We start from the raw sequence: 27960 nt of genomic DNA on the forward strand, positions 1-27960 counted from the left end.
CTGTTGTTGTTTATTATCTATATTAATAATGCGATAACCTAGTTCAGCAGATTTGTGGAAGACACCCAGATTATGAATTAAAGACAGCAAGGAAGGCTATCAAAGCATGCAAAGTGATCTGTGGCAGTTAGAATTTAATGCAGTCAAGTGTGAGGTGTTGCACTTTGGCAGGTCAAATCAGGGTAAGACTTGCACTTGGTAAGGCACTGAGGTGTATGGTAGAACAAAAGGGTTTGGGATAACTCCTGAAAGTGGCATCACGGGTAGATAGGGCAGTAAAGAAAGCTTTCACCACATTGGTCTTCATAAATCAGCGCAATAAGTACAGGAGTTGGGATGTTGTGTTCAAGTTGCATAAGATGTTGGTGAGGCCAAATTTAAAGTATTGTGTACATTTTTGTTCACCTACCTACAGGGAAGATATCAATAGCCTTGTAAAGGTGCAGAGAAAATTTACGCAGCTGTTACCATTTCAAAAGGACCATTGTTATAAGGAAAGTTTAAATAGGTTCTGTCTTTATTCCCTGGAGCACAGGTGAATAACGGCAGGTCTTTTAATAAAATTCAATATTATGAGTATAGATAGGAAGAATGCTTTCTGGCTTTTTCCCTCTGAGGTTAGGTGAGACTAGAACTAGAGGTCATAGGTTTAGGGTAAAAGGTGATGTATTTAAAGGGAATCTGAGGGGGAACTACTTCATTCAAAAGGTGATGCAAAGGTGAACCGAGCTGTCAGAAGTGATGGATGTGGGTTTAATTGTAACATTTAAGAGAGTTTTAAATGTTACATGGATGAGAAAGGTACGGAGGGCTATGGTCCAAATTCAGGTGTTTGGGACTAAGCAGAGATTGGGTTGGCATGGATTGGATAGGCCGAAGGGCCTGTTTTATGCTGTGGTGCTCTATGACTCGAGACTTAATAAATTATATAAATATTGAAATTGACCTTTGGAAGAATCAGCTTTAGACCAGAAGATGCCATAGGTAGACTGATATAAATTGGGCATCAAAATTACCCAGTCTTGTGAAGTTTGAGAGAATTAATTTTGGGGCTGTCAGATACTGAGAAGTGTGGATAAACAGTGAGTCTGTGAACTGTACATGCATACATGCATTGAAGGTTTTCAAGCAGGTAGTGTTTTGAAAGGTATTGAAAGTGCATGCTGTTGTTTACTGAAGCATAGAATTTAAGCCTATTGAGACTATTCCCAACTTCATAGACAAGAAAAAAAAACTGGGTAAGTCATGAAGTTACAGGATGAATATGGTGACATGAGATTGTAAAGGAGGCTTAAATTTGTTGCCAGGCTTGGGAAATTTTAGTTCTAAGATTAGCAATGTTGATTTTGTTTATTTTTTGAATCAAAGGATATTGAGGTGAGATTTAATCTATGCGCAAGAATGAAAGGCATGGATTTTTATATTAAATGACACATCCTTTACTTAATAACTTGGGTATTAAAACTATTAATACCTAAAACTATTGCATGATATTCACCAAAAACATTTTTTTTCAAGAACGAATGGTAAGGATCTGGAACCTTCTGCCTCAGAAGACCATCCCAAAAGTAGAGGGTTTAATACCAGAACTCCCATGCAAATTACAGCATGGGCATAGAAGGCCAACTTGCTGTCTCCTGTGTTATGAATTTCTACGTTGCTATAAGTTCACAGACTGATGCTACAGATCTGTCCAAGAATAATTCAAAATTAGATTTGTGTGTTTAACTTTATCATTTTCTATCAATTCTTATTGGGGGTGAAAAAAAATTTCTATAACTTGTCCTGCCTTGCAGTAAAATTGCTTGTAACTAAATATTGCATGAACAGAACTGTTTAGTAATCTAAAGATTTATCTTATACAGAATGATTCAATCTTGTATTCATAATTATATTTGTAAATGTCATTTGAATATGGTGACCACTGTATTCTTTCACTTTTCTGCTTGGAGCTGTTTATTTGTAAAATACTTTGCCAGAGTATGTAGTATAGTATTTTGCAATTGTATAATTAGTAAAATGGATAGTTCTTGCACAGCCATAATATGTAGTTTTGATGTACTGTACATTCTGAGAAGAAATTATCCTATCATGTAAAAATGTAATTTCTAAAGTTATTTTCAAAAGTATCAAAGAAGTGACCGTTGAGCCTTCTCTCCACCCCCCCTACCAAGATATAAAATTCTTTATTCTTGATCGCTTATATGCTATATTATAGGCTGATAAATAATTTTCTTTAGAGTAGATTGCCTGGCTGTATTATGTCAGAGGCAAAGAGTACAAGTCACACTAAGAGAAGAAATGGGTTATCTTACGACATGAGTAAATCAGATTGAAATTTGTAATAACCTAATATCTTTTGTCATCATTTCCTCGTGGTAATTTACAAGTCAGCAGATTTATTTTGAATTTTCTTTCAAAGTTCAATACCTCTGAGGTGCTACTTAATTGTAATTGCCTTTGATTGTTAGTAAAGTGAACTGATTCAGTCAACAAGTGTGTGAAGCTTGGAGAAAGATAGCCCAACAGTTAAATAGAGATGCAAGTAATATTTGTGTGGGAAGTAAGCAGTGACTCTTTTACCAAAATGGTTGCAACCATTGGTTTTTGAGTAGTATTAAGGATTTGTGAATCAGTCAGGTTAAGAATCTTTCATACGAATCAGTTCTCTAATTCAGCCTCGGACAGTGAAAATGTGCACTTTCAGCATTTCATCTTTAATTGCTAGCCACTTGCTTAATACAACATATACTTGTTAAATTTATGTAAGCAATGTATTAAAATCCACCATAAATAAATGGTTTAGTGTAACATGAAATTAATTAATCATTTTCAAAAAAAATGTTAAGTGAGATGTCATTGTACCTTTGGAGGTACAGTATATGCACTACAGTTGTGTCACTGGGCAGAATTCTATTTTGGTAATTCAAAACAATTATTGAATATAATCTTCTATGTGCACAGTGCATAAGGATTATATAATTTGGTTTACATGGATATTATCAAACACTGTTTAACGTAATGCAGTAAAACTCTGGTAATCTGGTACCTTTAGAAGTCCAGAGTCATTTTGTTAGATTTCTGGATTATGGGATGTTATTCCATTAATATCTCAACGCTTATAATTTTTTTGAAGATGTGACGTAGTGGTATGATAACTTCCACAGTGAACCTGTTGAGATTAAAGAAAGAGTAGATAAGGAGCTCCAGCAAGTTTTAAAGGGGGCTCAGGAAATGGCACATGGTAAGCCAGATGCTGAACCATCTGTATTTCTGGACAATCAGATAGTGAATTGTCAGTGCTTTACTATTATCTGTCAATATTTACATTTTTGCTGAATCCCATCACTATTCAGACCATTTGGACTTCTAATCTAAAATGAGTTTAAACAATTTATTAGTAAGTGGTAGACACATGTCTGATTTCTCTAACTTGGGGGAATGTCAACCTGTGTCAGTTTGGAAAGCCACATTTTTCATGAAACTTCAAAATGGTTTATCATGCATTTAATTAAAGTGTGCAGTGTGGCTTTGAGGTGAACTTGGGCAGTACCTGAGAAATCTACTTGAGTAGACAATGAGTATTCAGTAGTAAGTAAATGTGGTGAGTTTACTGACCAGGACATTTCTTGAGCTGAATGTCACTTTATTTTAAATAAAGTTGTGAATTACTTAGATTTGACGTAAAGTAATTTTGTAGAGACTCTTAATCTTGAGGAAAATGAAAATAAATGAGGCAATTTAATGTAGAGTATTATTGGAAAAATAGTTATTGATGTTTAATGCTGAAATATAAACTTTTTTTGAGAAGTACTAAATAGTTGAACTAAATTGAAATGAGCATAGAACAGTACAACACAGTACAGGCCCTTTGGCCCATGATGTTGTACTAAACTATTAACCTACTTCAAGATCAATCTAATCTCTTGCTTTCCACACAGCCCTCCATTTTTCTTTCATCCATGTGCTTAGATAAGAATCTTATTAATGTCCTAATGTATCTGCTTCCACCATCACCCTTGAAAGTGAGTTTCATGCTCCCACCACTTTTTTTAAAAAATGAGTCTTCCCCTGACAACCACCTATACTTTACTGCAATCACCTTAAAATTATACCATTTTAAAAATTATTATTTCCTGCCTTGAGAAAAGTCACTGGATGCTCTTATCTATGCCTCATTATTTTATACACCTTTATCAAGTTGTCTCTCATCCTACTTCACTCCAAAGGGAAAAGCCCTGGTTTGCTCAGCCTATCCCCATTAAATGTCCTCTCTAATCCAGGCAGCATCCTGTTAAGTTGCCTCTGCATCATCTGTAAAGCTATCTTATCCTTCCTAATAACCCATCCAGAACTGAACACAGTACTCCATCTGTTGTCCAACCAGTTATATCTTCTGGCCCTCAACTAATGAAGGCTAACACAGCATACACCTTCTTAACCACCCTATTAACTTGCACAGCAAGTTATGGATGCGGACCTCAAGATCCCTCTGTTCTAAGAATCCTATGCCATTAATCTTGTACCCTGCTTTCTGGCTCAACCTTCCACTTCACACTTTTCCAGGTTGAACACAATCTGCTCAGGCTGGCTCTGCCTCCTGTCAATATCTGTTGTAACCAACCAACAGTCTTCTATACTGTCCACAGCACCATCTGCATTTGTGACATCCTGATATTTACTAACCCACCCTTCTACTTCCACATCCATGTCATTTATAAATATCACAAGAGCTGGTATCCCAGAACAGATTCCCCTGAACACCACTGGTCACTGAGCTTCAGGCAGAATGTGCTCCGTCAACTACCATCCTCTACCATCAGTGGGCAAGCCAGTTCGGAATCCACACAACCATTGTCACTTCTTTGAAGAATATGGTCAGACTCGGGCATAACCTGCCCCTCACAAAGCCATGCTAATTACCCCTAATGAGATAATGGTTCTCCAAATACTCATAAATCTTGTCTTTAAGAATTTTTTCCAATAGTTTACCTACCACTGATGTAAGACTCACTGGTCTATAACTTTCAGGATATCTCTTTCTTGAACAAAGTAATAACATTTGTCACCATCCAGTCTTCTGGTACCACTTCTGTGGCCAGTAAAGATCACAAAGATCATTGCCAAAGGAGTGCAGTCTTGTCCCTCGCTTCCAGTAGTAACCTGGGGTATATCACGTCCGTCCCCAGGGGCTTACCTATCCTAGTACTTATTAAAAGTGATAGCAAGTCCTCTTTTTTAATGTTCCAGCATTGCATCCTGTCTTACATTGTCCTCATTTGCAAATGTCCTTCCTGCGGGTGAATATTCTACCTTCTGCTACTCCAGGCACATATTTCTTTTATCCCTGATCGGTCATACCTGCAACTCTAGTCATTTTCCTGTTCTTCATGTATGTATAGAATGCCTTGATTTTTTTTTTAATACGTCCTACTCGCCAAAGCCTTCTCATATCCCCTTCTGGCTCTAAAACCTTTCTTAAACTTCTTTCTGGCTATCTTATAACTCTCAAAAGTCTTTGCTTAAGTAAGCTTCTTTCTGTTGTTTGCATGATTTGTTTTTTTTCTTTCTCTGTGGCACTGGGAATTGGTCTTCTTTTAAAATGGATTCTTCTAGTTCCTTCCTTTGTGACTGCATGTTAAACAAACAAATGTCAAGGTTGTAAAGTTTATGCATTTGTTGATAATAAATGCACTTTGAATCTTGAATCTTCTACACCTCATATCAACCATTCAACCAACTTTCACCCCATCATCCCTTCCAAATGCTGTCATTGAACTGCAGTGTTACTGCATCCACTGGTGATCTCCAAATGAATGTGAAATACTGAACATAGTACCCACAAGTCTGAATTTTAATGTCAAAGTTCAAAGCTATATGGAATGATCAGAGAAACTTTGCCTTAATAATTTATAAAATAATTTCATGGGGGTACAAATGTTTATCACAATTTTCAATGAAAGGGTCCAGATCCAAGTTACTGTAAAATGTTTTGGGCAGAATTTGGTTTATATCAGCCAGTTCTGTAGAGATTTTATTAATCCATGGCTTTAAGTAAATTTTGCTTTATTATGGAAAATTCTAAGCTATGTCCATTTGTTATTAATGCAATTTTGTACCTCTTTCACTCTTTATTGAACAGCAAACCTCTGTTATCTCTGCTTATTAACTTTTGAAAAGAGATCTTTAAATAATTAAAACCAGAATCCAGCTATCAGCTAGTCTCAGAATCACTGCAAAATGAGTGAAAGATTGTGGAAAGAATGCAGGGTGGCAGATGGATGTAAGGGAGGAAATAATCTGAGCACCATTTGCAAAAGGATAAATGTTAAAGTCTGGATTTTATATATTATGTAGAAATTGTTGATTATTCTAATGCTCTTCAGCCTCCTGTTTTTTCCTCACTTCATCAGTTTTATCCATAGTTCTGCCTGTGTTGAAATTGACTTAGCTTACTTTAGCTTCTTTTGTGGCATTGTCTCTGTCTTTTATAGTTTATTTTAAAAATAACCTCTGGCTTTGCTCTCAGTTTCTCTCTGATGCCAGCTAAAACTTGCATGCCTTGGATTGCTGATCCTGTCTTTTGTAGAAACTGATTTTGTTGACTGCTGTTGGGAGATATACTGCCAGCTACTTGGGTGCTAACCTTTGGAATTGCCTCTGAACTTCTCCACCTCCTTGCCTTCAAACTGCTCCATAAAATCTAACTTTTTAACCACACTTTTACTTGTTACCTTTAATACTTTTAAACCCAATGCTAAAAATTTCCAAGAAACGTAAACTTGAGAAGTCAAAGATAGTCGCATTTTTTCCTCAGCATCATATTCTTTGAGGATTATTGATAAATCAAATTTCTGTGACTCAAATTAAATTGGTCACTTAATTTTTGTATTGTATGGTGCAGGTATATTGGAATGTGCAGTATATTTGGAGAATAGATTTTGCAGTATATTCTGGATAACCAGCAGCACGTGACATAGTTCACAATTATAGCCATATAACAATTTCTTATTGTTCCTCTTATAATTTGTGAACTTGGTTACTCTGATTGTGATGGCTATAGTGCCCAAGTTCAGACACTGGCGTAAACAAGATAATAAGCAATGTGTTGCTTCAGCCATTAAAACTGTGGAACTTGTCCTGGGGCAAGCTGAACCTAAGGAATTGAAATTTAAAATTTTAATGCAATGTAACTTTGTTTGTGAAGTAAGGTGGAAAATGAAAATGTGAAGAGAAAGACAAAAGTATTTTTTTCAATGTAAAGTATTAACACCTACAATAACTTCATTATTTTGTACCTTTGATAGTAAAATGTGACGATTGAGACATTACAAAACAAAGTATAACATGAAGGGCGGATTGATAAAACTTTGGGCAAATTCATTGATTTTTTAAGGGATGTCTTAAAGGAGAAAAGATCAGAAGGGAGAGAAATTTTAATACTCAAATTGTTGGCAACTAACGGCACGACCAAAATTAAAGGAGTAATTAAATAGAACGGTGCTCAGGAGGCCAGAAATGGAGAAATATAAATACCTTAATGCCGTACAATTGGAAGAAGTTAGAGCTGAAGACAGTTGTTTCAAAAAATAACTAAGCAATTTAAATGGAGGCATTGCTTCATGTGGAACTAACTTGGATCAATAAACAGGGGTTTGATTAAATTAGATCAGTGAGTGAGGCAAAATTAGCAGGGGTTTGGATAAGTTTATAGAGGGCGGAATGAAAGTGGTTAGCTTGTAAGGTGTTGGAATGGTTAAATTTAGAGCAATGTAAAAATTGACAAAGGTTATAGGTCATTAAGTGGAAATGGATTGCAGTGAGAAATGTTAATGTGGAGGTTGTTGATTTTGAAATCTAGTAGAAAAAAGCCACAACTTTACAAGCTTTCCTATGTTTCCATGCACATGTTTTGGTGAGGTGGTGTTGCAAGTTAGATTGTTGATAAGCTGACATAATTGGGCCACAACTTCCTGATTTCCGCTTTCTTCTGATTACAGAATCAGGACAATGAACCTTTATTGGTGTTTGTTGTAATAGATCAAGAATATATGCAGATGTTAGAATGTTCCCTGTGGATCAAGTAACAACATTGTTTGTATTGCACATTGATTGCAATGGATCATTGCCACATGTAAATAAAACAAAAAACTAAGAATTTTACTGCTAATGATTGCTTGTTGATGTACATAATTAAGAATATCATCGCTCTCTGAGCAGCTGCTTTCCCGTCTCTGCTTATCCTTCCCTGAGTCTGTGTTGGTAAGGATGGGGCTAGTAGCTACAGAGAAAAGAGTTTATAGAAGGTATTTGGCTTTATCCTTTTTGTATCCACATAACCAATAATGGGGGTCGTAGACTTGTTTCTCTGTGGTTGTTTATCAACAGGAAGGTACAAAAAACCCACTGAAAACTCAAGTTTTTAATGTGTTCACCCCTGCACTTGAATCAGTTATTTTAACTAATATTGTGATGGAAGCAGGAGTCTGGTGTAGAAGTAGTCACCAAACCTTTGTGTGGAAAATAGTTTTATTTTACAATTTTGAAATCAATGATTTCATTATAAACTAATACCAATCAGAATGAATGATACTACTATTTCTTAAAGCAAAAAGCACCATTAAAAATACGTAGGAATGATGGATTTGAACTTAGTTATTACAATAACTAGAATATAGGATTATAATAAATTTGGAAGTGGAAACATGGTCAATTAGAATCTTATTTAGTAGCAATTGTGGTGACAGCTGACTTGCATGTATTAATGCTTCCTGGCTGAATAATACTATACATTTGTCAACAAGACTGTTGCTGCTTTGTTTGGGATGAAACCTAGCTTTCTGCTTGATTTACAGTGCAGTTCTCTCCCTGTTGTGATTGGAATGTCTACTCTGTTCCTCAGTGTATACTTTCTCCAACAGGTTTTTGCAGGCTGCATTGGGAAGCAAATCCTCAGGTAAGAAAAAGGCAATTAAAGTTAATCATAATTAATTTTTAAAGTAAGTTCTGAACTGAGCCTTTAAATATGTTGACATAGTCTCCGTGTTCCTATTGATTACTTTCAACTATGAAAATTTGGTAGCTGACCTAATGGACCTGCTACAAGAAGATCTAATTTGCCTTTAAAAAAATGTAATTTAGTAGTAAAGTACATTTTGCACAACAATTCCAATAAGGTCAAAATGATCTATAACACTTGGACAATTATCCTTTCAATATGTGAAGTGATTTTAAACTGCATGCCATGCATCCCATGCCTTGGATACTGTTTGGGATTATTCACTTTTGGAATAATTAGAATCCAGAATAAGTTTACTTAGTTTTGTTTTTCAGATTTAATAATTGTGTAATTCTGAGCCAAACTTCTTCAAATTCATTTTGGCATTAATCCTAGTTGCTTCTCTTAATTTTTCTCTTTCATGGGCATAAACTGATACTTAAGATTGTGAGAAATTTTCATCTGACAAAAACCTTTTAAGCAAACTCTTTCTGGAAATGTACTTTGAAATAATTACTGCCCATAGTTTACAGCCATTGCTACAATGTATTCTAGAATCTGCATTGTTTAGAATTTTTCTTGAAGGTTTGCAGTTGTTCTGTGCTTGGCTACAAGCACAGCAGAAATGATATTTGTGCATCTTTTCCGTCACAAAGCAATTAAGCTATCTTGTGTACAATTGTATAAATGTAAATATGAAGCACGGAAGAAGTAATAAAGATCATAATGGACTCATTATTGGACCGGAAGCTTCAGTATTAACTGGGCTCTTGGAATGGCCATATAACTTAGCTTTAATCCTTTATCCCTTCTGCAAAAGTGCAGATGCTTTATAATTTACAACTAATTATTCAAGGGAAGGAAAGCCTGTAACAGCTAAATCTTATGAACCCAATTGTCAGAACTAAGAATGAATTGAAGTCTTTTACTCGTCTAAGGCAGAGACAATGGCACCACTGAAAATCTTTCACAGATCTTGGATTATTTTGCAAATAGAATCATGGATCAGCAATTGGAAATATTTAAGCTGGAGATGGAATAGTATAAGTAGAATACATGGTTTGAGAAAATACTTGAGAGGCTGAATTCCTATTGGTGCATCAGAAGATTAGATCAAACTTAATGCTTTATTTAATGCTGGAATAATTTGGGGAGCAAAGTTGAGGTAAATACAAAGAGCTTCAGAAAGTTATTCAAAACAAAAACATCAAAAAATATGTGAATGGAAAAGACAGTCAAATGCTTACTATTAAGACATAAGTCGTAAGACTTTAGTAAAGAAATAGAAGCAAGATTTTAATGTTGAAGCAAAGACAAACTTATTAGGTCAAGTTTCATTATGAGTTGAACATTTACATCGTGAAATTGCCAGACATGTAGAGGAAGAAAAACATCTTCAGTAATTAACCAAGGATAAATATCAAATAAATTATTCTTCATAGAGCAAACTAAAAACTCTGAAGCTACAAAGCAAATATCAATTTAGAGGAATGGTAATTATTAGTATGCTGTACTTTGTAATGAGATGAAGTATGCTGATATACAGTATTTTAGATCTATCAATCTTAATATCTATCCTAAAGAGTTAAATTATTGTACAGAGAAATTTGCTACTCAGGTCTAGACAATAAGTTATTTAAAAGCAAGTGTACCGTGGTCTTTTTTTTTTGAAGAAACATGAGAGGATAAATAAAAATGAATTAAGTGTTGCATGTAGATTTTCATACTACATTTGCAAAGGTGAAGCATGAAGGGAATAAGGGGAAGGAGGGGAAATAGAGGTGATATTAAGAGAAATATAACCACTCAGAAGAGAGAACCTAGGAACAAAGAGCAAACAGTGACTAAAAGAAATTCGAAAGAAAAGGTAAATGAATGTTATGTTGATGCAGATGTATATATATTTTTTAAAATCTGGGCCTCACCTAAATGGCTGATGCAAGCAATTTCAGTATGATAAAATCATCAATCTGCAAGCATAACTGATGAATATTGAGAGATGTAGAGTAAAAGGAGGTCAACAGATGCATTTTCTGTGTTCTGTAAGAACAAAAAGTCATTAAGTGTGATTACCTATGTATATTTACAAATGTTAACTCATGCAATATTTTAGGATAGGCTAAAGTTAAGTAATCCATTGATCTATTTCCGTGGTGTATATATTTTGTTTGAACTCATTTCAAGATTAATGTATGTACATAACATCTATTATGTTATTAACCAAGTATGAACAACCAGACAGATGTATTTGACTTATGTCAAATTTATTTGAATTCATACATTTTGCAGCACAAAATATCATTTCTTTTCACTGCACACACTCCTATCAGTGAATTTAAATACTATATGCAGTGCCTGTAGAAAATATTCATCCCCCTTGAAAGTTTTCATGTTTTATTGTTTCACAACATTGAATCACAGTGGGTTTAATTTGGCTTTTTTGATACTAATCAACAGAAAAGGACACTTTCTTGTCAACGTGAAAACAGATCTCTACAGAGGAATCTAAATTAACTACAAATATAAAACATAAAATAATTCACCCCCTTTAATATGACACACCAAATCAGCATTGATGCAGCCATTTGGTTTTAGAAGTTACACAATTAGTTAAGTGGAGATCACCAAATCACCATGTGCAGTCAAGGTGTTTCAATTAATTGTAGTAAAAAATACACCTGTTTCTGGAAGGTCCAACTGCAGGTGAGCTAGCACCCAGGTAAAAACTACACCATGAAGACAAAAGAATGCTCCAAGCAACTCCATGAAAGGGTTATTGAGAAGCAGAAGGAAATGGATACAAGAAAATTTCCAAGTCACTGAATATCCCTTGGTTAAGTGTATCATCAAGAAGTGGTAGGAATATGGCCCAGCTGTAAATCTGCCTAGAGCAGGCAGTCCTCAAAAACTGAGTGACTGTGCAAGAAGGGGAATAGTGAGGCTACCCAGAAACCAATGACAATTCTGGAGGAATTACAAGCTTCAGTTGTTCAGATGGGAGAGACTGCGCATACAGCAACTGTTACCTGGGTACATAACCAGTCGCAGCTTTGTGGGAGAGTAGCGTAAGCCAAATACTGCACACTATCAAAAACACACCATCCCTACCATAAAGCATGGTGGAGGCTATATCATGCTGTGGGAATGCTACACAGTAGCTGGCCCTGGAAGGCTTGTGAAAGTAGAGGGTAAAATAAATGCAGCAAAAATAGCTTGCAAGAGAACTGATTTGGGAGAAGATTTGTTTTCCAGCAAGATAATGACCCCAAGCATAAAACCAAAGCTACACAGGAATAGCTTAAAAACAACAAAGTTAATATCCTGCAATGGCCGAGTCAGAGTCCAGACCTCAATCCAAATTGAAAAGGGCTGTTCGCTCACAAACCCCATGCAATCTGACAGAGCTTGAGCAGTTTTGTAAAGAAGAATGGGGAAAAATTGCAGTGTCCAAATGTGCAAAGCTGATAGAGACCTATCCACACAGATTCAAGGCTATAATTGCTGCCAAAGGTGCATCCACTAAATACTGACTTGAAGGGGGGTGAATACTTATGCGTTCAGTTATTTTGTGTTTTATGTTTGTGATTAATTTAAATCACCGAAACGTAAAAGTGTCCCATAAAAAAGCCAAATTAAATCCACCATGATTAAAATTTGTAAAACAATAAACCATGAAAACTTCTTTTTGGGGGGGGGGGGTGAATACTTCTTAAATACATGAACATGCATAAGCATTCTTAATATAATTTGCATTTGATCATGAAGAAATGTCAGAAGTCCCACTAAAAACCTAAGAGTGCAGCAAAGTTTCATTTTAATAATTGGATGAAAAGCAAAGTTAGTTGGCTAAATCTTCAGAACCTAATCATAAAAATGTTCATGTGTCATAAAATTGAACAATGTTCCTGTTAGGTTCTTTAGTGATTGCCGTTTAATTTATTTGAGAAACAGCGCTGAGTAGGCCCTTCCAGCACTTAGAAAATTGCTGCATCGGCTTCTTGACAGATTTAACCCTAGCCTAATCATGGGACACTTTAAATGACCAACTGGTATGTCTTTGGATTGTGGGAGGAACCTGGAGTACGTGGCCATAAGGAGAACGTACAAGCGCCTTACAGGCAGCAATGGGCAGTGAACCTGGGTCGCTGGTAATGTAATGTGTCATGCTAACCACTACCCTGCCATGCCACCCTATTTAGTTCAAAAGCTGCAATAACTCTACTGTCCTAGAAAAACAACCTATGACTCCGGCAGCAAATGGATCTTAAAGCTGTTGTCAAAAATATTCACGCAAATAGCTTGGTCTTCAGTGTTGAGGTTGGACAGAACCAAGCAGGTGAGGAGTACTCCATTACACTCATGTTTTGAGCCTTGTATCTGCTGAAGAAACTCCCCAGAATACCTAGGTGCGCTGTGGTACTTAGCTTACAGAAGAATTACCCCCACGTAATTTGTTTTTACTGATTGGAGATTGATTAAATAACCTTGCCTACTGCATTTTGCTGTAAATATCCAGCCAGTTTGAGATCATTTTGGCTAGTGGTGATAAAGACTGTTGTGGACAAGTGTGTTCCTACAAAATCATTCAATCTTCCCCAACCAGAAGTCCTAGATGAACCAAGAGATTCAAAATCTGCTAGGGATAGATTGGTGGTGTCATCTACAAAAAGCATTACCATCTAGGCCATGCTTTCTTTTTGCTACTACCATTGGGCAGGACATACAGAAGCCTTGGGTCCCACACCACCAGATTGAGGAACAGTTATTATCCTGCAGGATTCAGGCTCCTGAATTGGTATGAAGAACCTTATATACCACAACTCTGAACTAATTTTACAAGGGCTCTTTACAACTCATGTTCTCAGTATTATGCTTTATTGTGTGTTCTTTTACACATCGGTTGTTTGTCAGTCTTTGTTAGGTATAGTTTTTCATAAATTCTACTGTATTTCTTTATTTTCCTGTAAGTGCCTGCAAGAAAATGAATCTCGAGGTAGTATATGGTAACCTAGACGTAATTTGATAATAAATCTTACTTTAACTTTGGGTTTCTTTGCCCTCAAGGGTGGCACTGTCCTCCTCAATAGACTGATTTAAGGTGCAAATTTGGATTATATTTTTACTACATAAAGAAATTGATGGTATGGAAAATTGTATAGAAGGGGAGTTGAGACCAGCTGAGATGAGCCACAATTGTATTGAATGGCGCAGGAGACATGAGATGTTTCTTGATCCTATTTTGTGCTCTTGGTGTTGTGATTTGGTTTTGTTGTTTGGCATTTATGATGTCAACACTGTTAACTTGATAACACGTAAAAGTCCAGAAATGATGGGTAAGGATTTGAAGGAAAGATATGAATTTTGTGACGCCTTCTGGTCAATGATGTTTAGAAACTTAGTTATTTTGGATGACATTACAGCAGTTGCATCCCAAACAAGAAATTGACAGTATTCTGCCAATTAGAAACATGGTATGCAGATAATTGTGTATGTGTGTGTCGGGGGGGGGGGGGGGGGTGCTTTCGGTGTCACGGCAATTAATAGTTATTTCGTGTTCAATTGTTAAGAAATTAGTTTTAAAATGTAATATTTCAAAAATTTGCAAAAGGGAAAATAAATGTAAAACCTTTAAACAGTTCTATAGAGTGATGTCTGACACAATACTGGTTTTCCTTTTAAATTTTTTAATAGTTTTTGCTTGTGTCTGAGATGTACCGCTTCAATAAGCTAAATATATTTAACGTGTGATCTTTTGTCAACATCTGAAGCTATATTGTAGACTTTTGAGCAATTGGAGTTGAGCAATTACATCTGTGAAATCATTTGATTTCTACTACAGATTTCTAACATCAGGCATACCAGACGACCTAATTAATGTTAGTTTCGGGTTTACTGGAATTTTCCATTATACAGAGGTTTTTCATTTTGCAATGACATTGAAAAGTTTTTCCCACCTTCCCGTAGTTAATACTTCCATGTTAGGTTCCCCATATCAAACTTTCTTTTTACATCCATCCCTCTTAGTTTAGGCTTCTGGCATCCACCATATTTTGCTCTTGTACCTGAAATGTTCCTTTGTGATTATTTGCATGTACCCTCAATACCGTTCCACTTTTCTTGGCGTCAGCTCTCTACTATACTGCTGTGGATAAGGCATGTGATTGCATTTCACTGATGGATGCTGTTAAATGTGTGTAGATGGGAAGGGTTCATTGGTGAAAGTGAGTTTATCAGGGAGGATAATGTATATCCAAATCACGTTAACAAAATGTTTCATGTTTTTGAAATGTCTCCTGTTCAGAATCTAGCATCCTAACATTCCTGTTTTAGTTTAGCAAGGAGAAGTATTTATCTTAAAAAGTTGCAAACATTTCTTTTGCGATAACATACTTGCCCACTCTGCTAGTTCAGTGTTTATATTGAACGTTCCATTACAACAGAACTATTTTCAGCAAACCAAATGGTCAGTAAAACTTTATAGTTTCATAAGCCTCATTAGATGGTGGTGGTAGAGGGGAATAGGGAAAGAGTTTATAATAAAATGATGCAGCAGTTAGCTCTGTTGCCTTAAAACTCGCTGGTTCTGGGTTTCATGTGGTGTTTATAAAAATGGCAGAAAAATCTAAGCAATGTGTGTGTGTGAGGAAGTCAGAGAATGCAGGAGAGGAGGGTTATGGGACTGATGAACTTGTTTTATTGGGGATGGCAGGGCAGGAATCGAATGAGCCCAGTGCCCTCATATATTGCTGTGAAGAAATGATTAGTATCTCAGCCAGCGCGGTTGTTTATACCTGTGGTATAACCACTGGAAAGTCTGTCAGTGTTTGATGGTGCTTTAGTTGAAGAATTGCTTTAACAGCAGTTCCATCCATCTTAGCTGTGTGTCTAACATAGTTCTTAACACTTTGAGATAAGTACAGTGAACTGGAACTGTTCAGCATCAACCTTTTTATCATGACTAACTACAAAAACAGATCAGTTGCTGATTTTTCTTCTTTGTGAGGATTTGTTAAACTGGCAGCTGCACTTCTCTAAAATTGTTGTGCATACACAAGAAATTCTTCATTATTTGTAACATGCTTTAAAGCATCCAGAAGTAAGAAGCTCTTTATTAGTTCCAGTTAATTCTTGCAAGTGTCCTCATGCTTTCTCATTTGGAAGTACCTGATGCATAAAATTAATAAATGAGATATTTTCTAGTATGACTGGTAGGATCTAGTTTAATCTCATGAGGTTTCATCTTTTGTTTTATCTGAATACTCTGTATTCAGGTGACTGCAGTCTAGTTGAAACTGCAGTTGTAGAATGTGTGAAATTGTCACCTGTTAAACTAAAATTAGTCAACATAGTGACGTGCAGGTAGGTTGGAAGTTCTAAGTGTGTAATAGGGCCAAGGTGAGTTGCATCCTAAATAGCAAACAATTTTGTATCTGTTACCTAGTAGGTACTAACTTATATTTAATGGTGGATTTGTTTATAATAAACCTCTGTTGTGCCATTGCAAATTACCAAAGCAAAGCTGCAATACTAAATGTCTGGAAAGCTCTTAAGCTTTGTGTAGCAATTTGAAGAAAATAGTGATCGAAAGCATTGAAGACAGCAACTCAGTACTGCTGTAATATAGTTTATTTTTCCATGTTAGAATTGGCATGACATGATGTATCCATTCAGAAAACAAAAGATGATTTATATTTTTGCATTGATTTAGTTCATTTGAATATTTTTATTTCTGTTGTAGCTTCTACTTGGGAATGTTTCTAAATTTTAGAGACATTTAACTTACAGTATTTTTTTACAGATTTGATTGCTAGTTAATGGTGGTAAACTGACATGTGTTTTTTTTTCCTCTAGCTATTCTGTGATGTGGCTTGATAACCTCAGTCTTTGCCATAGCACTGCCTCCAATGCAAGTATTATCCTTCCTTGGATAATGAGCCCAAAATTCTGTGAAGTACTGCAGCCAACATCCTGCACAGGAGTGGCAATTGTTGCTTATTCTTGTACTTCAATGACCTTGCAGTTAAGACTAAAGTCCCATTTACTTTAATAATTTCATGCTGTATCTATTTACTGACTTTGTTTCATATGTAATAGTTCTTAAACCACCATTTAAGAAAAACTATTTTCAGGAATGAAAATTCTTTTTTTCCTACCATGGAATTTAACCTCCATTATTCTCCAATAATACCTGCTATATAGTCCACCCCAACCTATATACCACAGGCAACCTCTTTTCAGCATCCTGATGAAGTTTACTTCCCCAGCAAGTAAACTTAAAAGAGACGACTAATTATATATCAAGTAAAAGAGGCCCAAACATTAATTCTTGTGGTTGTCTACTACGTGCAATTGCTGTCATGAATATGGCCAGTTGATTTTGTCTTTTCTTTTGAGGATGGGCTGTGTCTTGTTTCTCACTATTCCAACTCTAATGAAAGGCCATGGACCTGAAACATAAATTGCAGTTCTTTTTTCACTGATGGTGTTACCTGACATTCTGTCTATTTCTTGTGTTTTGTGTTCATTCTTTTCAGATTTCCAGTCTCTGCAGTTACTTGATAATTGCCATCTGATGCATCATTCTTTATGAAAAAGACACAATATTGGTCCTTAATCATTTCTATGACTTTTGTACATACCAAATTCAATGGATCAGATTTTCTCTAACCTCACTCTGGAGGTCTATTTAATATTTCGTTTCAGATTGCTGTTTACTAAACTGGGCCTTTAACCAGTACACTTTATAAACTGTGCTCTGTAGCTGTACTTTTATCAGCATTGTTACTTCACTTTATTTTCCTTGCAAAGCAATCCTTGTGTGTTTACATATGTAGCAAACAATAATATGGAAGTTAGACCAAGCTTTAATGAATTTCTGGTTAGGTCACTGGTACATTTTGTAAACTTTAAAAGAATATCAAGGCCTTGAAAAGGATGCAAAGGTGACTTGCTAGAAGGCAGTCAAATATGGTAAGGGGGATAGTTCCTTATAGAGAGATCTGAGCGAAACGGTACTTTTTCATCAGAGCATAAATTATTAAACAAGTTTTTAATGGATTCTCAAAATTAGTGTTTTGATAGTAATGGGGCGAATCTTGTAGACCTGCAGTGTCAATAACTGAAGAAACGGATTTAAGGTAGCAGAAGTTTTTTGAAGCACAGCAAGTTGTTATGATTGGGAAGTGGTGGTGGAGGATTCGGTAATAATTTTAAAAAGTGAACTAGACTTGACAGCTCATTACTTGGAGTATATAGCTATGTGGAAAGATGGGCCATGTCCAACTAATGCTGCCCCTCATTTAAAGAGCAAACAACAGAGAGAATGGGCTGAAATAAATGCTTTTGCAATTTGATTCAATAATTCTTGAATCTGATCCATAGAATTATTTTGAAATTGCTGATGAAATTCAGGCTCTTTGCATGCCATCAGAAGATGTGAACACTACAATATAAAAATTATTGCTGTGTTTCACAATGTGCTTTCTTTATGCAGCGGTTGCAATTATGGTTTCCTTAATTGTGATTTTTCTCTTTAGCCACCAGTACTAGACATCATCAGTCCTTAATTTAAGTAGTTAATGGATGTACCGGTGTGATTTCTGGTAATACCATATTTACCAGCTTAATGTTGTTCAGGTTTTAAATAAAAATTTCTGTGTAGCTTTCTTCACAATAGTGGTTCATTTATATACTTTTGCATGAAAAAAAACCTGAAACACAGTGATATAGCCTTGTATTTAATCTGTCCTTACTGAGAAGCTGGAAATGTTATAATGTAAGAAGCAGTAGGGAATAATCCATAACACCTTCTGAAACCAATTATGGCTATTATTGTACCTTGTCTATTTCCTTGCCCACATACATATTGAAAAATCTTTCAGTCCTGAATATAGCCAAGAAACCCAAAGATAGAAAGATTTTTGGGTACAGATTATGTGCAATCTCATCACGATTTAAGTACTACTCATGTCCTCAGCCCCCTTTATGTTCAAGACCAAGGTTAATAAATAGAAATGCACTTGTCTTTCTTACTGTTTGCCACAACATATTCCCTATCATATTCCCTAACTACTGTTAGCAAATTGCTTAAACTCAGACAATTAATAAAACTGTTAATGAGGTGAATGAGGATTAAAATCCTTCATTCCAACAGTTTTGGTATTAACAAATAATGTATTCCCGTAGCCCTATTATTATACTGATGCAGCAAACAATCTCAGCTTGTTTAACAATCATGATATTGGCAAAGATCAACACAAGAAATGGGTCAAATCAGATTAGGATACATGGAATTAAACGAAGCGTAGTGATGTGGTTGGGAATTGGTTATTGGACAAAAGTGAAAAGACTAGGAACAAACTGAACCTTGTCTGGTTGGCAATCAATGACTAGTGAAGTACCACAGCAATTTATGCTAGTGCTCCGTCTGTTCAGTCCTTATCAACCTTTTGGCTGAGGGGATTGAATGTTGCAGTTTACTGGCCCAATCAAGCTAGGTGAGGTTGTAAGTGCAGAGGAGATATAAAGAGGCTTCAGGGAATAAGGGCAAGACCATAGCACATGGATTATACAGTGGTAGGAAATAATGCAAGTTTATCTGTAATGAACATAACAGAATTGTGTAATGTTGCTGGTTTTAAGGGACCTGGGTGTGCATGCATTCAAGTTACTGAGGGCCAATATATATAGGTAGAGCCAATGATTATAAAGGCATGTCTTACAATGAGAAAATTTGAAAAAAGTAATTTAACTTTATTACAGTAGTATGGGCATTGGTGAGGCAGCATGAGTATTGTGTACAGTTTTGGTTTTCCATCAGAGTAATGACACATTTGGTACATGTTGAAGATTCACTGGCCTTAGTCCAGAAATGAAGCAAGATACAGCGAGTATTTTTTTTTCCCTAGACTGGAGAGTGGAGGATGAGAAGACACAGATTCAGAATGAACTGTGGACTGTTTTGTCCTGAGACTAGGAGAAATAGAGGATGGGAATTCTCTGGAATTTTTTGAAGAATTGTGAGAATTGATAGATTTCTGGTTATCAAGTGAATTGGGAAGTATGGAAATAATGCAAGAAACGGGAGTTGAGGTAGTAGATCAGCCATGCGAATGAATGCTGGAATGGGGTCAAGAGGCCAGATAGCATACTGCTATTCTTAGTTCTTGTGTATTGACATTAACATTTCAAATCTTGATTGAAGTTGTTGGAATATTAAAACTGGTTTTACATAATATATTCTTGTAAACTTCCAGAAAATGGAAAATAATTGAATATAAGAGCACTGACTACATTCTACTTCATTGAATTAGGATTTTCTGGGGAAAATGTATTTCTACTGCAATATGATTTGAGGATTTATTAGTGCATTTGGCAATCCATATTTTTTAACCAATGTGTTGGCTTTGTTTGTAATGATAATTTTGGGCTATTTGCAATAGCCATTTAAAATAGGATCATTTTTTCTTACATTGTGGAATACTAAGAATTTTTATTCAAGGTTTTTATGAAAGCTAAAGTCAGTGATTATGCTGAATGACAATTAATGATACATAGTTCCAAATTTATTCTTTGGCCTGGGAAATGGAAATGATAACTGTACAGAATCCTAATGTCATATAATGAGTTAGTAATGAAATGGACACATGTACGAGAGAGGATTAGTTTTGTTGTTCCATTTTATCAGGTGTTTTTCCAGATGCTTGGGTATCCCAGGCTCACAGATGATGAATGTTGTTATGAGATACCAGTGTGTGTGTGTGTCATTAGAAGATACATTAGGGAGAATGACCTGAAGGTAGTGGAAAAATGAGCTTGAATTTTTATGTTTAGCATTAAAAATCCATCTGCATTTAAAAGAAAAATTCTTTTGTCAACTTTGCTTGCAGAGAAGCAAGGTCCGGAGCGGAAACGAGTGAAGAAGGAGGCTGGAGCCAGAAGGTCTGGATTGTTTGGGGCAGGAATTAGAGCAGGCTGTCCACTCTCAGAACGGCAACAAGTTGCTTTGCTGATGCAAATGACGGCAGAAGAATCAGCAAATAGTCCAGGTCAGCTCTAACAACGTGGTTACCACGTTGGAAGGTAGCGGTAGAAATGGGATAAGATTTTGCTGTTGTATTGCTCGGTTTATCTTTGGTTTACTTTTCTTCCTATTATGTCACCATTGATTTGATAGCTATGCAGTAATTTAAATTATATTTTAATAATTTGACTAAAATTATTAAAAGCAAATGTAATATTAAGTATTTGGATAAAATAAAATACTGCAAATGCTGAAAATTTGAGATTCGAAAATACTGGAAGTACTCAGCACTGTGGTAAGGAGAAGTGTTAAATTGCATTTGGGCTTATACATTCATTGGTATTATTTAAGCACAGCAGCTGCAGTACAGCCTGTTCAGTTCCTCCTACGCTATTCTTGGGAACTCAAACATGCCTTCCAAGTGAGAGGTAGATTTGCTTGTGCTTTTTCCTCTTAAATATACTGTACTTGCTGAGCATGGTGTTGCCTTCTTAACATCTCTTGAGGCCAGTTAGAAATTGGCTGATTTATTTGTCAAATTCAAACTGCAGGAGGAATGCAGCCAGCTCACCACCTCCATTTCCCTGCCTAATTCCCAAGCAGTTCATCCCAGAACGTATATTCTTCAAATGTTTATTTTCCCCCTTTGGGTGACTTCCGGAAGCTATGCAGCAACGTATGGTCTGGATGTTGAACAACTTTAGACTGAGCTTCTGAAATTCATGTATCCTATACAGTCTAATGTCTTTACAAAGCTTAAACAACCTCATGAGGTGCACTATTTTTGTTCTTGTATTCGTAAGTATCTGTCTCTAATAGAAAGATAGGTTTGATAGGTTTAGTTGGAGCTTGATTGTAATTTGTAATTATATGTGAGACACAAGACGTAGGAGCAGAATTATGCCATTCAACCCATTGAATCTGCTCCATAATTTAATGTTGGCTGATTTATTATCCATCTCAACCCCCTTTTCCTGCGTTCTCCCCATAACCTTTGCCACCCTTACAAATCAAGACCTATCAATCACAGCTTTAAATACATAATTTAAAAACATTTATTGAGATACAGCATGGAACAGGCCCTTTGGCCCATCTAGCCCCACTGCTAGCAGTCCCTTGATTTAATCCTAGCCTAAGCATTGGACAGTTTACAATGACCAATTAGCCTACTGGCCAGTAGGGCTTTGGACTGAGGGAGGATACCAGAGCACCTGGAGAAAACCCATGGGGTCACTGGGAGAATGTAGAACCACTACAGTGCTGCCCTAATATATACACAATGACTTGGCCTCCACAGCAATGAATTCTGCAGATTCACCATCCTTTGTGGAAGGAAATTCCTCCTTATCTCTGTTTTAAAGGTGTATCTTTGTATTCTGAGGCTCTGCCCCGGATCTGGACTCCCCCATTATTGAAGACATCCTCTCCATGTCCATTCTATCTAGTCCTTTCAATATAGGTTTCAGTGAGATTCCCCTTCATTCTTATTTGCAGCAAGTACTGGCACACAGCCATCAGACACTCCTCACCTGTTCTCCCTTTTGTTCCTCCCTGATGCCAATACATGCTTTCTTAGATAAGGTGCTCAAATCTGCTTACAGTACTCCCAACCTGGTGGATTTCAGCAGGGATCGCAGTCTGGAGATGTCTGGACATGCCGGCGTTGAAGTCAGCAGGTTCTGTGGTTTGTAGATGGACGACCCCATTTGTTTCAGCTTGTTCCTGCCCCACTGAACTCCTATCTGCATACCTTGACTCTGTTTTAACCCCCTAGTTCAGTCCCTTCCTACCTACATCCATGGCTCTTTACACACTCTGGATCTTTTCAGTGATTTCAGGTTCCTTGGCCCCTATCATCTTATTTTTACTATGGATGTCCAGTCGCTGTCCACCTCCATCCCCAAGCACGAAGGCCTCAAAGCTCTTCAGTTTTTTTCTGGACACCAGACCTAACCAGTTCCCCTCCTCCACCTCTCCCTGTGTGGCGGAACTTTGTCCTCCCTCTAAGTAATTTCTCCTTTGGCTTGTCCCACTTCCTTCAAACAAAAGGTGTGGCACCCACCTGGGTCACAGCTATGCCTGCCTGTTTGTCGGCTACATGGAAGAGTCTGTGTTCCAGGCCTACACTGGTGACCGTCCCACACTTTTCTTGTGCTGCATTGGTGCTGCTTCCTGCACCCATGCTGAACTTGTCAACTTCACCCACTTTACCTCCAACTTTCACCCTGCCCTCAAATTTACCTGGTCCATCTCCAACACCTCCCTTCCCTTTCTCGACCTCATTGTCTCTATCTCTGGAGACAGCTTATCCACTGTCTATTATAAACCCATGGAGTCTCATAACTACCTGGGCTATACCTCTTCCCACCACGTTACTTGTAAAAACGCTGCCACCTTCTCTCAGTTCTTCTATCTCCACTGCATCTGCTCTCAAGGTGAGGCTTTTCATTCTAGAACGAATGAGATGTCCTTTTTCAAAGAAAGGGGCTTTCCTTCCTCCACTTTCAATGTTGCCCTCAACTGCGACTCTTCCATTTCATGCACGTCGGCTCTTACTCCATCCTCCCACCACTCTACCAGGGATAAGGTTCCTCTTGTTCTCACCTACCACCCCACCAGCCTCTGCATCCAGTGTATAATTCTCCGAAACTTCTATCATCTCCAACTGGATCCTACCACCAAACACATCTTTTAAATTTTTTTTATTTTTTTCTACAAACAAACAACAAAAAAAAGTACAGCACATCCACAAAAACCATGACCATAACAAAATCAAATTAAATATTGAGCAGCAAAAGGGAGAATAATATAAAGGCAAAAGTAAACATACACAGCAGAGGTGCACCGCACCAAAAAAACCTCAGTCCTCACCCCGTAAGAAAGTCCAATATGGGGCCCCATATCCTTTCAAAGATGTCCCCTCTGTCCTCATTACGTAGTCTCGGTCTCTCCAAATGTAAAGTATTTGCCAGTTCTCAGCCACAGATCGTACGTAGGCACAGAGTCCATTTTCCACATTTGCAGGATTAACTTCTTAGCAATTACCATTCCAAACAATACAGCCATTTTTTCATACTTATTTCTTCAAACACATCTTTCACTCACCCCCCCCCCCCCCACCATTTTCTGCTTTCCACAGGGATCGCTCCCTACGCAACTTCCTTGTCCATTTGTTCCTCCCCACTGATCTCCCTTCTGGCACTTATCTTTACAAGTGGGACAAGTGCTACAACCGCCCCTACATCTTCACCTTCATTACTACCATTCAGGGCCCTAAATAGTCCTTCTAGGTGAGATGACCCTTCACTTGTGAGTCTGTTGGGACCATATACAGTGTCTGGTACTCCCAGTGTGGCCTCCTGTATATCGGTGAGACGTGATGTAGATTGGGAGACCACTTTGCTGAGCACCTACGTCTGTCAGAAAAAACAGGATTTTCCAGTGGCCACCCATTTTAATTCCACTTCCTGTTTCCATTCTGATATGTCCATCCATGGCCACCTCCACTCTCATGATGAAGCCATACTTAGGTTGAAGGAATAACACCTTATAATCATTTGGGTAGCCTCCAACCTGATGGCATGAATATCGATTTCTCAAACTCCCAGTAATGCCCCCATCGCCACCCCCCCACCATTTCCCATTCCCTTTTTCGCCTCTCATCTTCTTGCCCGCCCATCGCCTCCCTCTGGTGCTCCCCTGTCTTTTTCTTTCTTCCACAGCCTTCTGTCTCTTTCATCAATCAGCCTCCCAGCTTTTTACTTCATCCCTCCCCCTTCAGGTTTCACCTGTCTCCTGGTGTTTCTCTCTTCACTCTCCCCAGCTTTTAAATCTGTTCCTCAGCTTTTTTTACTCCAGTCCTGCTGAAGGGTTTTGGCCCAAAAAGTGCCTGGCCTGCTGAGTTCCTCCAGCATTTTGTGTGTTGCTCACAATACTTCAAGTGCGGTGTGACCAGTGCCCTTTAGAGACTCTGTGAAATCCTTGCTTGTATATTCCCTTGAAATAAATGTTAACATTGCATTTGCTTTTCTTCCCTCCACTGAACTTAAAGGTTACAACTTACACAGAATCTGCTTGAGGACTCCTTTGCACCTCTGATTTTTGTATTTTCTTGTTGTTCAGAAAAATTTACAACTTTATTCCCGCTACCAAAGTGCATAAACATATATTAAACTACACTGTATTCCATCTGCGACTTCTTTACCCATTCTTCCATCTTGTCCTAGTCCTTCTGCAGGCACTCTACTTCCTCAATGCTTCCTGCCCCCCCCACCTACCATCCACAAACATGGTCACAAATCCATCAATTCTGTCATCCAAATCATTGACGTATAACATGAAAAGAGGTGGCCCCAAGTTAATTTTAAATTTCTTGATGTTCCTCAGTACTGGTCACATTTTTATTACTATTATTATGTGAAACTGCAAGTTGGTGCTTTTGCTGATGTTTATCATATTTACATCTACTAATTAGTTAAGACATACAGTTGTAAGAAAAAGTTTGTGAACCCTTTGCAATTACTTGGTTTTCTGCATTAATTGCTCATAAAATGTGATCAGATCTTCATCTAAGTCACAATAATAGACAAACACAATTTGCCTAAACTAATAACACACAAACAATTGTACTACCTCTTGTCATTACTGGGTACACCATGTAAACAATCGTTGTGTAGTTTCAAAGAAGTATGTGAACCTCTGGGGTGATGCCTTCTACAAAAGCTATTGGGAGTCAGATGGTCCAATCGATGAGATGAGCATCCAGCCAAGGAATGCTGAAGGAGGTGAGAAAGAACCCAAGGGTAACAGTGAAGGACTTGCAGAAATCTCTAGAACTTGATAAAGTCTCTGTTCTTGTGTCCACAATGAGAAAAACACTGAACAAGAATGATGTTCATGGAAGGAAACCACTACTTTCCCAAACAAAAACATTGCTGCATGTCTCAAATTTGCAAATGATCACCTGGATGTTGGACAATGTACTTTGGACAGATGAGACAAAAGTTGAAATTTTTGGTAGAGATGCACACCAGCACCAAAACCTCATCCCAGCTGTGAAACATGGTGGAAGGAACATCATGGTTTGGGGCTGCTTTGCTGCCTCGGGGCCTGGACAGCTTGCAATCATCGAGGGAACGATGAATTCAAAATTGTATCAAAACATTTTGCTGGAGAATGTCAGGGAAGTAGTCTGTCACCTGAAGCTTAATTGAAGTTGGATGGTGCAACAAGATAACACAAAACACAAGAGTAAATCAACAAGAGCATGGTTTACAAAGAAGAAAATTAGTATTTTGGAATGGCCAAGTCAGAATCCAGACCTTAATCCAATTGAGATGCTGTGACATGACTTGAAGAAGTCTGTCCTTGCAAGGTATTCCCAAAATATTGATGAACTGAAATGGTTTTGTATGGAGGAATGGTCTAAAATTCCTCCTCGCCATTGTGCAAGTCTGATCAGCAGCTACAGGAAACATTTGGTGCAGGATATTGCTGCTAAAGGAGGTTCTACTGTTATTAAACACAAGGGTCCACATACTTCTCCTGTCTGGACTGTGAAGGATTAAACAGTGTGTTCAATAAAGACATGAAAAGTGCAGTTGTTTGTGTTACTAGTTTAGGCAGATTGTGTTTATCTAGAATGGTGACTTGGATGAAGATCAGACCACATTTTATGAGTAATTAATGCAGAAAATGAGGTAATTACAAAGGGCTCACTAACTTTTTCTTGCACTGTAGATGCATATTGTAATATTTTATGCATAGTGTACATGTGGTGGGCCTTAAGAGGAAGTTGTGTGCCTCCTGGATAAAAACATGTTGTCATCCTATTTGTGAAACTGTCGTATTTGCTCTTTAACATCTGGGCTGATGTTTGAAGTAGTTTCATTAGAATTGTTGCCTGTTCAGCCGTACATTGCATAAGCTATTATCTCCTAAAGTTATGCAAGCTGTAGCACTGTATATTGTCTAAATTGCTGTGAATGTTTACAGTATAGTAGCTGAGCTGTACAATGCTTGTTCCCACAATGCTTGTTCCTATTCTGTATGTGCCTTGAAATATCTTAACTGTTTCTCATTTTTCCCCTGTTGCTTGCTATTCCATTGACTGTACTGATCTCCAGACAATGCTCACATTCAAAATTCCCAGGTACCTTTTCAACCTGGATTATAACATCCAATCTCAGGCCTTGGTGATCACTTAAAACTCCCCAAATTTGATGTCAGTGGAAGAATGTGGTTAGAGAAAGAACTGATTAAAACTTGTTTGTGTGTAATGTGAAGTTGCAGTTGATAATGAACTGCAACACCCCCACCACTCCCAAACACCGCACGTTCAATCCTTCACCATCATCCCCTTCTGGGGAGAGGGGTCAAATTGCACAAGGGCTCTTTCAGGGAGAGGCAAAGCATTTTGGAACTTAACAGATTTTCAAAGATTCATTCATTATCAAAGTATATAACTCTGAAATTCTTCTTCTTTGGGTACTTGTGAAACCAAGAAAGGCCTTTTTGATCTTCCCCAAGTCCTCCCTCCCTGCACAAAAAAAAGAACAAAAACGTAACAGGCACGTCAACCCCCAAATCCCTCCTCCATCAAAAAATGAATAAGATTGGGTGAAAAACAGAATGCAAAAGAAGCTATATAACCAGGAAAAGTCTGTAGTCCAGGTCCACATTCAAAATGCAGAAAACCTGGGCAACATTCTCTGAGCAGGCTCTCCCCTCTCTTATAGCGTAACAGAGTGATCCCCAGTGATCAAAAGGCAGGCAGCCGGTAAGGTATCACCTTTCCTGGTTAAATACATGGAAATCAAATTCCCATGGGTGCTTCCTGAAATCATTTTCATTGGACGAATATTGCTAAAGCTGATTTAATCGTTGATAATCTTTGCTGTTTGTAGGGCTTAGCTTTGTTCAATTAGAAGCCATAATTACC

At 37.4% G+C, this 27960-nt stretch overlaps 1 protein-coding gene across 2 annotated transcripts in view; it reads left to right on the forward strand.

Moving 5' to 3' along the window:
• Positions 1-27960, forward strand: part of ankrd11 (ankyrin repeat domain 11) — a 172158-nt gene that overhangs the window by 86091 nt on the left and 58107 nt on the right. Inside the window, exons 2-3 of one of the 2 annotated variants that reach the window (XM_059993043.1) lie at positions 8922-8956; positions 20887-21045. In XM_059993043.1, the coding sequence (XP_059849026.1) occupies positions 21009-21045 (37 nt within the window). In that variant the 5' untranslated portion in view covers positions 8922-8956; positions 20887-21008. The remainder of the gene's footprint in view (positions 1-8921; positions 8957-20886; positions 21046-27960) is intronic. The other variant, XM_059993042.1, reaches the window with a different exon arrangement.

Source organism: Hypanus sabinus, chromosome 17 (assembly GCF_030144855.1).
Source record: "Hypanus sabinus isolate sHypSab1 chromosome 17, sHypSab1.hap1, whole genome shotgun sequence".
NCBI classification, from domain to species: domain Eukaryota; kingdom Metazoa; phylum Chordata; class Chondrichthyes; order Myliobatiformes; family Dasyatidae; genus Hypanus; species Hypanus sabinus.